This window comes from Scomber japonicus, chromosome 20 (genome assembly GCF_027409825.1).
Source record: "Scomber japonicus isolate fScoJap1 chromosome 20, fScoJap1.pri, whole genome shotgun sequence".
Taxonomy (NCBI): domain Eukaryota; kingdom Metazoa; phylum Chordata; class Actinopteri; order Scombriformes; family Scombridae; genus Scomber; species Scomber japonicus.
The window spans coordinates 15,393,344-15,407,989 of record NC_070597.1 but is presented as its reverse complement, the minus strand read 5'-3'; the positions used below and the strand labels follow the sequence as shown (position 1 = coordinate 15,407,989).

Sequence of the window (14,646 nt, the reverse complement as noted above, 5' to 3'; positions counted from 1 at the left end):
GACAAGTTGATAGTTCATATTTCTGGTAGACATGTTTGCACAAATTGAACTGCTACTTTGGAGTTGCAATTCTTATTTTTATATTCACTTTTGTACTTTGGTCAATTGTACTTGTTTAAAGAGTAGTAATGTGTATTTTCTACGTCGTTTTCAGTTACCTGCAACATAAGCTAAAAAAAGAAAAAAGAAACCCTGTTACTTTTAGTTTTGTTCTGTCAGTATAATCGAGGCAGGTGTTAAATGAGATATTGTATCGGGTGGATTTTTATGCACTTCCAGGAGAGGGTTTTTATATGGAGGAGGAGACGTTTCTTCCATACGTTAGTCCTGGGTTTATTGTGTCTGACAGGAAATGTTTTTTGTGTGTGCACGTGGATGGAGAGTTCACTAGTTGTTTGATCGTTTGATTAACTTCTCCTAGTTTTAGTATCCTGGTGAAATGCTGATGAATTGAAACATTGTCTTTTTTCCAAATAAGCCTAAATTTCAATGTTTAATGCATCAGTGTGACTTCTGGGGACATACTGTTATCTCAGGTTCTGTGTTCTGTCCACATAAATATATGATTGATAATATGTTGTCTCTGTCATTTATTAGACTCAGTTGTAACTTTCAATACTCTGCTCTGGTTTTTCCCACATCTGTAGTGAACGGAGTATGTGTCTGAATTGGGTCATTGTGAATTAGGACATTACTAAAAAAAACAAAAACAACTCTTTCCTCTCGTCATTGTTAAATTCCTGAAATACTTCCTGAAAGACTGAACCTACTGTTGTAATTTTAAATATCTTCCCTGTTTGGGCAGATGTTCAACTCAGTGACTCTTTTTCATCTGTCCCACATCAGATTTCTGAAGATCTGTCTTTTCTGTTCAGTCATTTGCACAAGCCTCTTTAAAGTGTGGGGAAAGTGAAACAGTCACAGCAGTCCAGTAAACTTCCAGCGTTGTTCTCTTAAGTTGACTGCCAACAATTTAAAAAATCGATTGTGTCACTTTTTACAAAAAGCCAAATGTTTGCTGGCTTCAACTTTTCTTTGTGGGAAAATCTAATTTATATGACAATATTAATGGGTAATTGGAAGAACTCTTAAGTTGCAGACTTTGTGACTTAGTGTTGAAACTTAATATTGTGAATAGGATCTGTTTTTAGCACTTTGAATTGTACCTTTTTATAACAAGTTACAATTGTCTAATGTCCTAGATCAGATTCTTACAGACCTTGAATGCTTCTCTTTTGTTCATTTTCCAGTTTTTTGCACAGTTATTAGAAAAAGCAAAGTCCTTCTAACTGGAGGAAAAAGGGAAATGAATGAAGTTCGATCTGGGGAACTCTTCGATTTGAAGTGGCTGTGAACAAAACTGAAGCTTCACTTTAACAGGTCTTAAGGATTTTGTTCTTCTTCGTAGGAATCAGAATAATTCAGCATATTGATTCATGTTTTCATTTATCAGGTTTAAAACTCTTAGAAATTAGATTGTAGGCAATGAGAGTGTGATACCTGCCACTTCAGGTATAGATTTCAAAAACTATATGTCATATGAGAAATATATTTCCATTATGAGAGAGAAGGGACATATAGCAACATTTTCTGGTATGACATAGCTTGAATAGTTAAAACTGGGAGGAGATGCTTGAAGATTTTTTTTTTTTCTGGACTAAAAAAATCTCAGGACACACTTTTTAAGGCTTGAAAAATGCTGTGAAAGCCCTCATTATGGACTTCACGTACTACCTCAGGTCATGCCACCTTGATGCCCCCCCCCTGCCTTTTTGTCTGGGGGACTGGTGGGGACTTTGTCTGGGGTGGGGAAGCATTGTGGTGAGTGATTTTGCTGTGAATTTTGGTTTTGATTTGTGAATTTCTGTTTTCTGGCACTTTAATTTGTTCCAAATGAACAAAAGATATCTCAACACAGAGTAAAACTTGTGTTTCAAGGTTGAATGTTGTCTGTACAAGGGATGCAGGTGAGTTTCAAATGATTTGGAAATCGAATATGCCAGAAAACAGAAATTCACAAATCAAAACCAAAATTACTCACCACAATGGTTCCCCACCCCAGACAAAGTCCCCCAGACAAAAAGGCAGGAGGGGGTCACGGTGGCATGACCTGAAGTAGCACATTAAGTTTGGTGCCTGTTGTGCCACTCAATAGTACGGCTTTGTAAATTTAAAACCAGATGAAATATGGAAAAAAGAGAGGAACATTTGAAAAAGGGGTCATGTGTAGGTTACATATCTATGTATTAAAAGTGTAAGTGAAAAGACAACAGCCCAGTGCGAGATATGAATACAGTCTTGTTTGGACACTCCCTTTATGACCTTACACTTGCTGGCACACACATGACATTTTTACAGCTGTTGTCGTTACATTGTAGGATTGGCTGACTGTAGGGGAGGCGGTGTACAATTCACTTGCGCATCAGGCCTGCAGGAAATACTGAAAGTGATCCTCTGCAGCTCCGGCAGAAGCGCGCATTTCACCCGCATTCATTCGTTTTAGCGGACCCTTATCGGGGGGAGGAATTTCCGCCATGTTGCAGTTTACCAAATCAATGAAGAACCACCCTGCTGTAAGTAAAAAACATATTTATGTATTTTTTTAAAAAGAACAGTGAATGACCTGATGACATTGACATGTGTCTTGAGAGGACGAGCGCGCCCACGTTCTCCTATAGCCTATTACTCATTAATTGCACTTGTGTGTGATCGCGCATGTATTAAACATATAATACGTTAATTATGATGTATTACAATACAAAAGATATATTACAGTATGCGGAATAATTTGGCAAATAGGCCCAGAAATGTGTCGATGTACCAACATGATTTCGGGTGAAATTGATGATAAAGGCAATTATCCACTAATACAATTCACTTAAACCCACATAGAAGTACACACTTATCTTCTTTCTCTTTACTGTACTCTTGTAATTATCATCCCTGCTGTGGAGGTTTAGGTCTATATTTTGGCTGTACTTCCTCTTAAGCTTTGTAACGGGATTATTTTTACTCTTTATTGTCCAGCATTAAGGATGAAATCAGCTGTCTGAGGCAGTGTGATACATCCGTACAGAAATGAATTCTGTAACTGATTCGTTATAATAATGATCAATGACTCGTTATAATAATTATCAATAGCTCGTTATAATAATGATCAATGAGCGGAAACACGCATGCTTCAGCTCCACAGCCATGCCTGTACAGCGCCAGAGCACGTACAGCACTGTATAGTTTCCATATAGGCATGACTGTAGGCATGACTGTAGGCCAGGCCAATGCATGCAGGATCTGTTTACCCAAGGACGACGGGGTGAAAGCGTCCATGTTAAACCACTGCTTCCATATTAATCAGTGAAAGCAGTCTGATCTCCTGTAGTGTGATCTATTCTTATCAATATACTTGGAAAAAAAAACCCACGACATATAGCTATAAAAAAGTAAATCTGATGTATTTTTATAGTATGAAGTTATGATTATGAGTTATTGCTTCTATTTCACATGCTCACAATCTGCCTCTGATTATTTTTATATGGTCTACTTTACTGATAAGCTGGTATTTTATTCAAGAAGCCTCAAGCTAAAAAGTTTCAGAAGCACTTGAGTTGTTATTAGTTATCTTGTGACTTTGTAATACAAATAATGTTAAGTGATTTTGTTTTTTGCCCACTAGCTGATCCCTCTTGCCGTCTTCATCGGTGGCGGGGCAGCCATGAGCATGTTGTACCTGGCTCGTCTGGCCTTGAAAAACCCTGATGTCTCGTAAGTACCAGAGACACCTGAGGATAAACCTCAACATACTGTATATATTAAGTGTTTATGAAGAACACTGATAACCTCAGAGATATTTTGTTTTACTAAAGAGTTTTCTTCTTCCCTTGCCCCCAGATGGGATCGCAAGAACAACCCTGAGCCCTGGAACAAACTGGGACCTAATGACCAGTACAAAGTATGAGTCTTTCTTCATATTATCCTTAAATTCGCTCCTCCAATTCTGATATTTGTTGATGATTTTCTGTTTTTAATACTTCTTTACGTGGCATGTTTGTTAGATTTAAAGCATAGACCTATTGCTGTGGAGGAGAAGTTATATCATATCTCTTATCTTGCTTCAAAGGTCATATTCCTGTCTGCATACTGATTGTGTACATTTGTTTTCCTGTGTGTATGTTTCCAGCTTTTCAAAATTAACATGGACTACTCCAAGCTGAAGAAGGAAGGGCCTGATTTCTAAGTCACGGTGGTGTCTTTACAACTCGATTTCTGACGTTGTCGTCAGCATGAGGAGCCTTTGCACTTTTTGCCAAACACAAATAAACCCGTGAATGAAGTTTGAATTACGCTGTGTGCTTAACTCAGTCTGTCAGTTCATTTCCATTGTGAAGGGGCAGGGATCATGCATTTATGACTGTATTAATAAAACAGGCAACCACCTGTTTTAGTAACTGATCAATTTATTTTTGACATTGCTGTGTTGTAAATTATTAAAACTATTTCAATCATACCTCTCACTTGAATGTGTTTTTTTCCCCCAAATCCAAGAACATTTTTGATCTTTTTAGTCACATAACATCTTTTGTTCAATATTTGTAGATTTCCTTTTAATAGTAATGCACAGATAAATGCGTGTATGGTATAAACATAGCCTTTCTCATTTCAGTTGTTAACTGAGCTGTGCATTTTTCTTCAACATGCATCTCCTATTCATTTGGTGATTATTCAATAAATTATACTCTTCTACTTTTAACCATTTCTTTTCATCTCTTTATGGCAACAGTCTAAACTGCTCGTCAAAATCCCAGTATGTAATATACTACAGTGAGAGTTTGGACTTTATGTCACCCTATTCCTTGGTTTATGACTAATCTCAACGCAGTAATGTTTGCCTTTCCCTAAGATGTTGTTCCTTTTTGTGACCAGAGGAGGGCGCTGAGACGTGGACAGGTAATAAAAAATGTTCATGTTACCTGTGACTGGTACCAAACAAGGGATCAATTTTATTTTTTTTATATACTAATTTTATATATTTTGATTTCACATGTGCTCTGGTATTTAAAACAGATTTGGATTTTTTTTTAGAAATGAAAAAACAAAACAATTATAACTAAACATCTAAATTTTGGTTTAAGATTTGATTTTACACCTTTTTGTATTTTTTATCTTGGTTTTTGTTGTCATTTTCAAGTAGCTGATGTTTTCACACACAGTGGATAGATAAATTTGAAGTTAAAAAAAGTGATATGGCAACAGATTAATGTCACTGCAGTGATGACCTCTCAAAGTAGGCAGGATGATGGTCATCCTGATCATTTTACTCATTTCCTGTTTTATTCTTGTGTGTGACTCACCATTCCTCTTAATTGGGATTCACTTCCTGGTTTCCCGCTCCTGTGATTTTCTGCCCCGTCATGATAAGTCCCCCCTGTGTCCTGTGACCCCTACGAGGCCTGCTCCAGCTGCACCCTTACACCAGATGCAGTTGGCTACCGTGCCTACTTAGCGATGCAAAGTAGCCTACATTATTACTCATCTGTCTTGCCAAGCTGAGGCATGGGATACAGCTGAATGAATCTAGTTTACAAACTCCCTCCATCCCACTGCTTATGTCATGTTTTGGTTTCCTTAGAATTTCAGTCATTTCCTGTTGTATTTTTGGGTGTGACTCATTTTCCCTTTCGTTCCAAGTTTACTACTTGACCATCATGTGGTTTCCTGATTCTGTGATTGATAAATAATAATAGGCAAACATTCATCAGGATTATGTGTGAGGAGAAACTAAAAGACCGAGATAATGTCAAATTTGTAGTGGTGGTAATGGGATCAGCAAAGTCAATAGGATTCACCCCATAGAGACCATGAACATTTGAACCAAATTTCATGCCAACTGACCCCCTGAGTTGTGCATTAAAATAGAGCTTCATTTGAGATAATGCAGGCTAAAATTATATGCTTTGAAGTTATGAATTTACATTTCTGTATAACTTTACAATTACATCGGCTAGTAGGGATATAACTATCATTAGAACTTGTGTGAAGAATATACAGTGGATTTGAAATTAGATAGTTGTAGTGAGGCCACTTCATTCATCCAGCGTTTGTGCTTTGTTGCAATTATAAGACTTGGATGGCCTTAGATGGCCTTGTGGGGACTGAAAATAGCAACAGATTGCTCAATTAGCTTTAATTCTACAAATCATAGTGTGATGTGTGTAAGGTCAGGCTATTTCAGTTATATACGTCCAGGACATGGACATACACAATGAACTTAATCACCTTTTTTGCTACTCTGTTTTTAATCTTTTTTACTGTACTTGACCTTATATGAATCAATCAATCTTTATACATACAATATGACACTTTGCACATAGCTGTACTCTTGAATTTAGTTTACAGAGACCCAACAGTATAATACTACCAAAACTAGTACTACTACTACTAATACATCTAATAATAATAATAATAATAATAATAATAATAATAATAATAATAATAATAAACTAGGTTGTTTTTTGTTTATTTATTTAATTGTTTGTTGTTTTTATATACATTTAAGGGGGCAGCTATGCTATAACTGTGATTCACACTCCAACACGATAGGTGGCGGTAGTGCACCGAAAAGTAAATATATTCTCGCGAGACTTCACTTAAAAATAACGCGGGACGGTTAGAGTAGTGAGTCCGTTTGCTTGAATTAGACGGTAAACAATTCAGCGGAAGCTCAAATCTGTAAAATATGACACTATCGTCACTTGAGCTCCGTTTATTTGAGACACTGTTCGCCTAATTTATCAACAGCTACAGCTTAAAAACGGTCAACATTAGCCAACAGCTGAGATGGACTCAACGGAGGACGTGTCTGCTCGGGTCCTGCTGAGACATATTCTCACTACCGAGACACCCAGGACTCCCATCACCCGCAGGTAATTCAGCATCATATCAGCATATTCTGAGACAAATATAGGTTATATTATTGGTGTTTCAAGCCTTCAGGAACAACTAACGCTAAGTGTTAACGTAGCTACGTTAAGTAACTATTAGTATCAATCTGGCTGGCACTTAGCTTTAATTAATACAGTATCAAAGGACATGGTATGGCTTTGTACCAAGCTGCCATAAACATTTCTTTTATACAGTCTATGGCCATTAACCAGATTTTCAAATAATTACAAATGGGTCTTAGTGATTTTGTATCCATTATTGAAATAACAGTTACATAGTTAATCAGAGTCTGTTTTATTAGTATAAAACTGTTTTATAAGTATGTAGGCATACAAAGAATGTGTTTGCTCCCATTGACAACACAGAGGGATAGATATATATCAAGAGTCAGGTAGTGATGATAATGGTATTTATTTTAAGAAAGGAATAGTTTTGAAATGAGATATACAACTAGAAATTAAATATTGACTGAAAGGGAATATAGACAAAGGGTTAGGTTAAGTGAAGTATATGAACTATATGAAGGTGACAAGTGCACCAATTAAATATGAAGTGCATAAATAATCAATTATGTAGTGTAACAGTGGAAGTTGAATGCAGTGTACAATTTTAAGTCCGTCCTGATGAAATGTAGAATGAGACCAGTGCAGGGATTAAATAGGGCATGTGAAATGTAAGGTCTGGTTTCATAACAGACCAGTTCAGCTGTTTAGTTGGGCAACCACTTCTGAAAATAACTTCTGTGTCTGCTGGAGTTTTATATGGATCTCCGTCTTTTTCCTGAGGGAAGAAGTTCAAAGAGTTTGTGTTAAGGGTGATATGGGAGATGATATTGTTTGCAGGAGTACAGCTGATCAGTTGTGTATGTTTTTTCTTTAGCACCTCAAAAACACAGAGTACCAGTGAGATCCGGCGCAGTGCCAGATTAAGCAAGAAAGATGCTGGTGGCCAAACCCCACAGGACATCTTACGGCGTAGCCTGAAACATAAGTTACACGAGGTGAGAAAGACGAGCAGAGTATTTGTAAATCATGTACATTTTGTTGAATCTCTTAAATTAAACACATACCATCCTTTCCAGAGTATATCCAAGAAATCTCCATTGCCTGTTAAAAGGAGAACCACTGTGTTCAGAAATACACATGAGTCTGCCCTGCCCTCAGAGCTGTTTGATGAGGGAGACACACCAAGGCACGTACTGATGAACATCCTGCGGACAGGTGTGGATGAGCTTACTGTTACTCTCACATCATGTTGCAGCTGTTTGTTTGCCCTTTTTTGATCATGTTCTTTGTCACGTGATTCAGAGCCTGTGAAGTCCCCTGTTATTCATGAGAAAGCTGCCTCAGAAGAGCCACAGCCACCATCAGCCAACTCCAGCATTACCAACAAACATCATAGGTGAGCTGTGTGTGTGTAACAGGAACAAAAAGTCACTGGCATTTTGGAGGTCCAACCAAAAATATTGAAAAACAATTGCACTAATATTGGTTGTGAGTAATGGACTTTTTGTATCATTGTTGGTCCTTAACAACATTGATCTTACCTGCTGTCTCTACTAATACTGGCCATTTTTAACAGCTTTTTTAAAGTTATGTTTTGTGTGTATATAATGAGTCTATATTTACTTACAGTATTGAACTGTCAGGGTTGGAGCTGTCTGATGTAACCATTGGTCCTGCAGCAAGCATCGCAAGGGGACTGGGCAAAAAGAGACCACGTCGCAGCCTCAATGTAACTGCTTTTGAAAAGCGACTTCAGGATGGAATTGGTAAGCCATTACTGGTAGGCTTCAGTGCTTTAATGGGATTGTATAGGATCCTGAGACTTTGTTGTTTCATACTTTTAAATGTTGAATTGTTCTCAGTTCACTTCTGCTGCTACAAACATATGAGACACATAGAGAAGGCTTTTGTACAGATGGTGTTTGCAGATTTATTAGTGAACAGTTATCATGAATTATATGTTTTGTTGACTAATTGTTGGATACTTGTGCTTACAGATGTTGAAAATGAAGAATCAATAGATGACCATTCATCACTTTCTTTGTCAAGGTAAATTGCATTAAAAACTCTAGCATGTGTTCTTTTTAAAAATGTCTACATTGTCAGAGATTGTATACAGTAGATGAATATTTGGCCTGTTCAACCTATCTTGCAGTTCCACTTCACTGAGTCTGAAAACACCGTTTGTGGATGTTCACACTGAGAAAAGAGGCCTGCAGAGGAGGGTTCCTAATAATCGCAAAATCACAGAAGAGGAATTTGGTGCTAAGCTGCAAATGGAAGGTGATCACAGTGATTAAAATACTCTTCTTAAGATAACATACTGGTCTTGCTTATTCCATGTATGTTTAACAAATTAGTGAGAACACTGATCATTAATCTGTCATGTACCTTTTTCTATTAACCATTAAACTGTTAAGTGTCAAAGGTAATGAAAAATACCCATCAGTGCGTCCCACATCATAGATTTATTTGCCTAAGATTTCTTAAAGATTGATAATAGAAAATGGTACAAAACATAGCAAGTTGACACAAGCATTGCTGTAACCTGTATTTTTACTTAAAATCAACATTTGTGAAAGTTACAATTTTTTTGCTAATTGCAGGGTTCCCACGAGGAGGTGCTAAATACTGTATTGTGCTGCATGTGTGGAAAGAAATGTGCAATGTTTTCAACTGCCGTCCTCAGCGTCACTGCTAATGCTTTTTTCCCCCTGAATGCTTTGCTCTCTTCCATCCTGTCATTTAGGGTTGGATAGGATTGCACCAGTGGAGTGGGCTCTCGGTGAGAACACCCATTTGGAGGGCTTCACCTTAGGGCAGACCAAGCTCAGTGAACCTGATCTCACAATTGACATCATCAACAGTGACACGGCGAACTATGCTCAGACTGATGGCATGACATCCAACTTCTCCATTGTTGCAACGCAGGACAAGCCCACCGTAATGGCATCTCAGCTTCAGAGAGAGATGAGAGACATGGAGCTAGAGGAGCAGTTGGAAGTGGAGCAGAGCCAACTGGAGAGGGAGAAATCTGTGCATCTGTTTCAAACAGAAGAGGGATCTGTGGCAGAACCTCAGGATGAAGAGTGTGTTTCTAAGTCAGAGAAAGAGGTGACTGAAGCTCAGGAGGAGGAGGAGGAGGAAGAGAAGGGTACAGCTGATTGTCAACCTGAAGATGCTGTAGCCATGTCTGAATCTGAAGATGCAGCTGAATCTCAAACTAGTGAAAGGGATGATACAGCTGAGTCTGAGGAAGAGGAAAACAGAGTGGAATCTCAAACAGAGGAGGAAGGTGCAGCTGATTCTCAAACTGAAGAGGGTGTTGAACCTAGTTCTCACACTGAGGAAGAGGAGGATGCTGAGGAAAGTCAAAGTGATCAGCAGGATCGTGCAGGAAATTCTTTATCTGAGGAAGAAGGCGGCGTAGCTGATTCTCAGACTGAAGATGAGAATGATGGAGAACAGAAGGACGAACACATCAGTCGAAGGGCTCATCACTCTGAGGGTGGACTCATTATGGCTGTTACAGAGGCAGAGGGGGATTTAGCAGATGCCACAGAGGCAGGTATGGATGTAAAAAAAAATCAGCTGTCACTGTGGATAGCTCGGCAACTAAGCATTTTTGTCTTATCTTTTTAGTGTCCAAAAGATATTTATCATAAGAAGAACAAATGCTTACATTTGAAATGCTGGAACCAGTTAGTGTCATGCATCTTGATAAGAGTCTCAAACTGTTAATTGATCAAAAATCTTTGTTAATTTTCTGTCAGTAGATAAAATGATTAATTCTTTCAGCACTAGTGTATAATACTGTGTATTTAATCAGCTGAAAGTAAGGCACCAACTACATAGAGTACACAATATAATACAGTACACACTGTCCATGTGTGGTGTTCCAAGTGAAAGGAAAAAGCTTGGAGCTGCAAAGATTCATCATATTAGTCAATTAGTAAAGTAACCAGCAACTATTTTTATAATTGATTATTTCAGTCATTTTCAAGCTAAATTTTCCAACATCTTCTGATTCCAGCTTCTCATATGTAATTATTTTCTGGTTTAGAAAATCATGACTGAGCGATAAGTGGAAGTCAAGCATGTTGTTGCTCTCTAATATATTCCCCAGATGAAAAAAAGATCCCTAATTAAATGATGTTTGTGTGCAGGATGGTCTGAAGGCAAATCTAAAGCACACAGTGCCAGTGATTTACACAGTGGCCTGGAAATGGGAGGCCAGGAGAGCAATCAGCCTCTAACTGGAATGTCAGACTTGGCTGAGTCCTTAACTGAAGGGCTTGACCAGAATGATGTCTCTCAGACAGAGGAAGAACCTGATGCTGAAAAAGAGAACTTTCCTCCTCTGGAGCTGACCGAAGATATCATAGACAGTGACCGCCTGAGTGACGCTGCACCTGAAGAGGCTGCAGCCTCGGACACTGCTGAACAGGAGGAGGAGGAGGAGGAGGAGGAGTGGGAGGATGAAGAAGATGAGGAGAGCAATGGTCAGTCTATCTTTTTCACTTTATTTCATAAAGTGTTTTTATGTTAATAAAATGAAAGTAAAAGTAAAGTTGTTGTGTTTTCTAACATTTTTAGAGGTCCCCTTGAAGACTCCAGCATTTGTCAAAGAGAAAAGGAACTTTTTCCTCTCTGATCCTCTGGCCTCACCTACTGTTTTTAAGAATATTCAAGCCAGGCAAGTTTGACTTCCAACATCTATTTCCCTTTGCAGAAAAACTGGCAGAATGTTTGACCTTTAACAATATCTTTTGAAATGATCACAGGCTGATGAAAAATTGTACAATTGATGCAGAATGTCAGATTTAAAAAGTGATGCAGACTGCATGTATCATATTTTATGTAACTGACAACCTCTTCTAATATCTATTATGCCACCAGTGATGAAGGTTTACCTCCTGCTAATAAAAAGCAGGTGAGACAGAGGAAAACTGGAGCAGCTAAGAGGGAAACAGCCCTTCCCAAGAGCTACCTTATGAATGTTTTCAAGCACTTTGCCAAAACAAAGGTCTCTGCGGATGTTTACCCTGTCCTACAACAGACGTAAGTAACTGTGACTTAAAATGGTTTTGGATCCAGATGAGCAAAAGGTGGATTTCAAAAAGTATTTGGAACTTCTTAACTGAAAAAACTCTTTTAAAACCAAGTTTTCTTCTGAACTACAATGTCAGCACAATGTCATGGATTCACTACCCATGCACTCCTGCTTCATTCTACTTCACTCTCTTAACAGAATGGACACATTCTTTGACCGCCTGGCAGACGACTTGGAGACATACGCTGTTCATGCAAAGAGAAAAACCATAGAGGTTGAAGATGCTGTACTCCTGTTAAAAAGGTAGGTGTGCTGACTGTGTATATGTTCTCTTTTAACAACTTTTTATGATCAAATATTTTACATGTGATAATATTATAAAATAGAGCAGTAGAACTAGAAATAGTAAGGTAGAACAAGATTACATGAATGACAAATGTGAGTCAAATATTCACTCTTCACTCTTCATTTTAAGCCTTCTAAAACCACAAGACCATAAAAAATGAAAAATCTCTTAAAATGCTCATCTATAGGAGAATACATGTTGCCAATAGTATTAATAAAATTGTTGCTTGACACTGTGCATTAGTTTTCTCACATTTAACCTCTCGGATGTCTCTTTGCACTCTGCAGGCAGGGTTATGTGAACGATAAGGTGCCGGTAGAAGTGCTTATCGAAAAATATCTTCGCATGGATCAGCGAAAGCTCCTGATCCCCATCGCAACCAGTGGAAATGTTGTTATCCCTAAAAAGCGGAGATGAATGCCTTGAAAACAGCTACATTTGTGGTTGTTGTCTGGGCATCTCGTGGACTGCTACACATTTTAATTACAATGCATTTGAGTTCGACAGGTGATGTCTCCATTTTTCATTACAATAAGTAATAAAGTTTATTAATGTTTGTATAGCTTTTTCTTTTTCATATTATCGACTAAAATAAATCACACTTGTACCCTTATTATATTGAATGGGGAGGAGTGTTTATTAATTTCATGTATATACTTTCTTTAATGACAGTGTGAAACAAATGAGGATTTGTAGATGTATAAAATAAACAAATATTCCCTGATGTTTCATATTTCAATGCTTTATTAGCAGCCATTGATGAGTTGATTCTGGAACTGTAAAACTGAAGCTAGTCGTGGCCCGTGTAAAGAAATAAAGTTTAAGTAACAGCTTTCCTCAATCCAGACCCTCCCCTCACCCTGTTGAAAACCAGTTATGATGAAGATGGATGCCTTGTGAATGTTTTCTATTTGTATATTAGCTTTGTTTTTTTTGTTTTGTTTTAAACAATTTATCAAAATTGCACATTTTCTGTTGAGTAGTAATTTATTAATTGGCTCATTATTTCAGCATTAGTTGAGTTTATTTTTCTTTTATGAGTGTATCTGGAAAGGACTTTTTTTTGACTGAGTATACAGTATATTGTACATATTCTCTATATACAGGTGGGTGTGTACTAATGTACTGTATGTTCCTCATATGCTGATGGATCCCTGCTTGGGCCAAGATGTACACTAGATGGCGCAAATTCACTTTTTTCTAAACCTGACCCCTTACCACAACCAGTCGAACCATATGGTTCAAACTAATATTAATAACTGATTAAAGTACAGTTGCTGTGAAAAAAACACTTAAAATGTTTATCAACATTGGAAGTTTGTACATTTTATCACTCAGTACACAGACTTCAGGTCATAAACATTAAAGGTTGGAGAGATATTTATTAAAGCCATCTTCAAGGTGAGCTGATGAGTCCAGAGATTAATTCAGTCCACACCTTAATTAAAGTCAATCTTTCAGCGGTCGATATCCATTAATCTGTGCTTGCTGTCTTAATAATCTTGGCACAAAGCAATAGCTCATGTACTCTGCTGATTAAATTAAGATAAAGTTGTTTTCAGTGGTGGTAAAATTAAGCTCTGCATCTACCCGTGTGCAAGACCTCTAGATGCAGCATAAAATACAATTCACCCTTTACAAACAGCCAATGAAGAGTTGTTTAATTTAAGAATTATATAAATTACATGTACAAGACAGATATATAATTAATTGCACCATGTAACAAAATCTTGCTTGCCTTTTTGTTCCTGGCTATTAGGTGTTATTTCCTAGTCGCCTTTGCCTAAAAAGCATAGAAAGTGGTTATTATTCCCACCAAACTTTGCTTTGTGACCAGGACAGTGATATTTTGAAATTAACATTTCCGGGGAAACTGGTGAATTTGCACCTTTACATTAACATGAAGTCAGAATAGGCAACATTTAAATCACATAATATGCTGATAGGAGGCTATATATTGGGAATGATTGGTCAAAGTGATTTGGCATGACCAGGGATGGTTGTAACATTTTTGACATTTCTGTAGCTAAGAGCTTTTAAAATAGTACATTCAAAATTTGATGCAAACTAGTGACATATGTCTACTATTAAATGGTGTAGCTGTTATTTCTGTAACACAAACAGAACATGCATGGGTCATGGGAATGAAATGTTACAATTAACCCCATAGTCTGGGTTAGTTATACATTGTAAGACATTGAGTGCTTCAAGTAACTCCACACTCTTTGCTTTCATTTTTCTTCAGCTCAAACTACCAACTCTCCAAAATAACTGGTCTCATCCATAAGTCCAAATCAACCACC

General features: G+C 37.6%; 2 protein-coding genes across 2 annotated transcripts; both read left to right on the top strand.

Annotated features, from left to right (window-relative positions):
• The first annotated feature begins 2,393 nt into the window (after positions 1-2,393).
• Positions 2,394-4,504, top strand: ndufa4b (NDUFA4 mitochondrial complex associated b). Its single transcript, XM_053341983.1, has 4 exons — positions 2,394-2,573; positions 3,674-3,762; positions 3,889-3,949; positions 4,178-4,504. The coding sequence occupies exons 1-4, from the start codon at positions 2,535-2,537 to the stop codon at positions 4,232-4,234; spliced, it is 246 nt and encodes an 81-aa protein (XP_053197958.1). The 5' UTR covers positions 2,394-2,534; the 3' UTR covers positions 4,235-4,504.
• A 2,204-nt stretch (positions 4,505-6,708) lies between these two features.
• On the top strand, positions 6,709-13,314 carry cenpt (centromere protein T). The gene is made up of 14 exons (XM_053341975.1): positions 6,709-6,920; positions 7,819-7,939; positions 8,021-8,159; positions 8,247-8,340; positions 8,574-8,710; positions 8,942-8,993; positions 9,100-9,227; positions 9,694-10,058; positions 10,098-10,512; positions 11,111-11,446; positions 11,541-11,640; positions 11,844-12,005; positions 12,196-12,300; positions 12,631-13,314. The coding sequence occupies exons 1-14, from the start codon at positions 6,835-6,837 to the stop codon at positions 12,758-12,760; spliced, it is 2,370 nt and encodes a 789-aa protein (XP_053197950.1). The 5' UTR covers positions 6,709-6,834; the 3' UTR covers positions 12,761-13,314.
• Positions 13,315-14,646: the final 1,332 nt, after the last annotated feature.